The sequence below is a fragment of the Propithecus coquereli genome, unplaced genomic scaffold (genome assembly GCF_000956105.1).
Source record: "Propithecus coquereli isolate 6110/MARCELLA unplaced genomic scaffold, Pcoq_1.0 Scaffold381, whole genome shotgun sequence".
In the NCBI taxonomy this organism is placed as follows: domain Eukaryota; kingdom Metazoa; phylum Chordata; class Mammalia; order Primates; family Indriidae; genus Propithecus; species Propithecus coquereli.
Window position 1 is genome coordinate 1,407,446 of NW_012149519.1, and position 1,639 is coordinate 1,409,084.

Below are 1,639 nucleotides of genomic sequence, written 5' to 3' on the forward strand. Positions count from 1 at the left end.
AGCTCAAACGATCCGCCCGCCTCGGCCTCCCAGAGTGCTAGGATTACAGGCGTGAGCCACCGCGCCCGGCTACAGATCACTTTTCTTTATGTTACCTCTTTTTTGACCCTCACCACAATCTTGTAAGAGATAAGTAGGAATATATTTTACTGATAAGAATTTTTTCTTTATCGTTTATTATTACAGATAAATGACTGATGCGTAGAATAGGAAATGAGTCTTCTGCTTTGTAGCTTATTTTCATGGGCAAATCTTTTAGCCTCTCTGACTCTCAATTCTGTCTTCTATTAATATAAAGGGTTAGACCAGATAACGTCTAAGTCAGATCTCTTCCTGCTCTTCTAAATTTTTTTTACTCAGTTTCGCTTCCACAAACCAGTAAGTTCTTCATGATTTCTCAGTGATATCAAGGGACACACAGACAACGGAAATCCACAGGGGACATTGTTTAATTGAGAAGCACTGGTTCACAGACAAGCCTGAGTGCTGTGGCCTCTCCTGACTTCAAGTATTTATTTTCTGATCAATATCACCATTTCCTGATCAGTCTGCATGGGACTGAGAGAAAACGTTTTAAAACCCAAACAACTAAATGGGAAACTAGTAAACATCTCATTCATTACAGACCTTTCTTGGGAGGTAAAATGGAATTGCATCCAAAATCTGTGATCTTCACCACCATTCTACTGTCTACCACGCAGTTGGTGGACTTCAGACGACCGTGGACTTCGGTCTTACTGGAGTGCAGATATGACATCCCCTGTAATTTTTCAGATAACAGGAAAACTAAGAAATGCGACACGCTTGATTATTTTAAAGAAAGAAGTGATGTTTTGAAATAATTTCGGCATATAGTCACATCATCAGATTTTAAGTTTAATGCCATTGATTTTACTTTTAAAAATATTGTTAAAGCCCTAATATTTGCCTACACACTGTATCTAGTTTTGAAGTCTATTTAAGTGGCGGAGTAAAAGGGCAATTATCTAAAAACTCTGGTTTAGTGGTTGTATATAATATAATATGAGGCAAAGGGCTGATTTTTTCAAAAATCTGCTTACTGCTTATTTGGTCTATGACCCTGGGTATGTCTGGTCCGCTACTACTTCAATTTAAAAATACGAATAATAAAGCCTTGGCTTTCTGAAAGGAGGGGCTAGGCTATATTTGTTCCTAAAATGAAATCAGTTTCATCCTATTTTGAAATAGGAAAAATATTTTTGTTTGTAAAGAGGAAGCCCATTGTTGGCGGGTGTGCTTCCCCCTGGTGGTCAGAGGTGTCACAGCAGAAACCGGTTTTCAGCCTGGATCGCTGGAGTCAAATGTGTGTGGCAAATGGTCTATTGTAACATTTTTTTGAACTGACTCTAAGCCTCTGTGACTTTCAGGTGATTTATAACTGTATCAGACAGCTCACTCTCAAGACCAGCTTCTCTTCATTCTTGAATGAGGCCCCAGTTATTTGTGTCCTTTTCTGTTTTCATGTGTGGGAATATACATGTCCAAATTTATCATTTGTGCAAAATGGTTAACATTTTCTCTTATAAAGTAGAGAATTCAGTTGTCTCCCCTGAAGTTTTTTATATTTCTGATTTCTGGAAAATCTATGAAAATGCATTCCCTACATCCCAAATACAAA

The 1,639-nt window shown here is 38.0% G+C and overlaps 1 protein-coding gene across 1 annotated transcript in view; it reads right to left on the reverse strand.

The window, feature by feature from the left end:
* Positions 1–1,639, reverse strand: part of GUCY2C (guanylate cyclase 2C) — a 126,612-nt gene that overhangs the window by 61,067 nt on the left and 63,906 nt on the right. Inside the window, exon 17 of the mRNA XM_012652161.1 lies at positions 628–760. Within this exon, the coding sequence (XP_012507615.1) occupies positions 628–760 (133 nt within the window). The remainder of the gene's footprint in view (positions 1–627; positions 761–1,639) is intronic.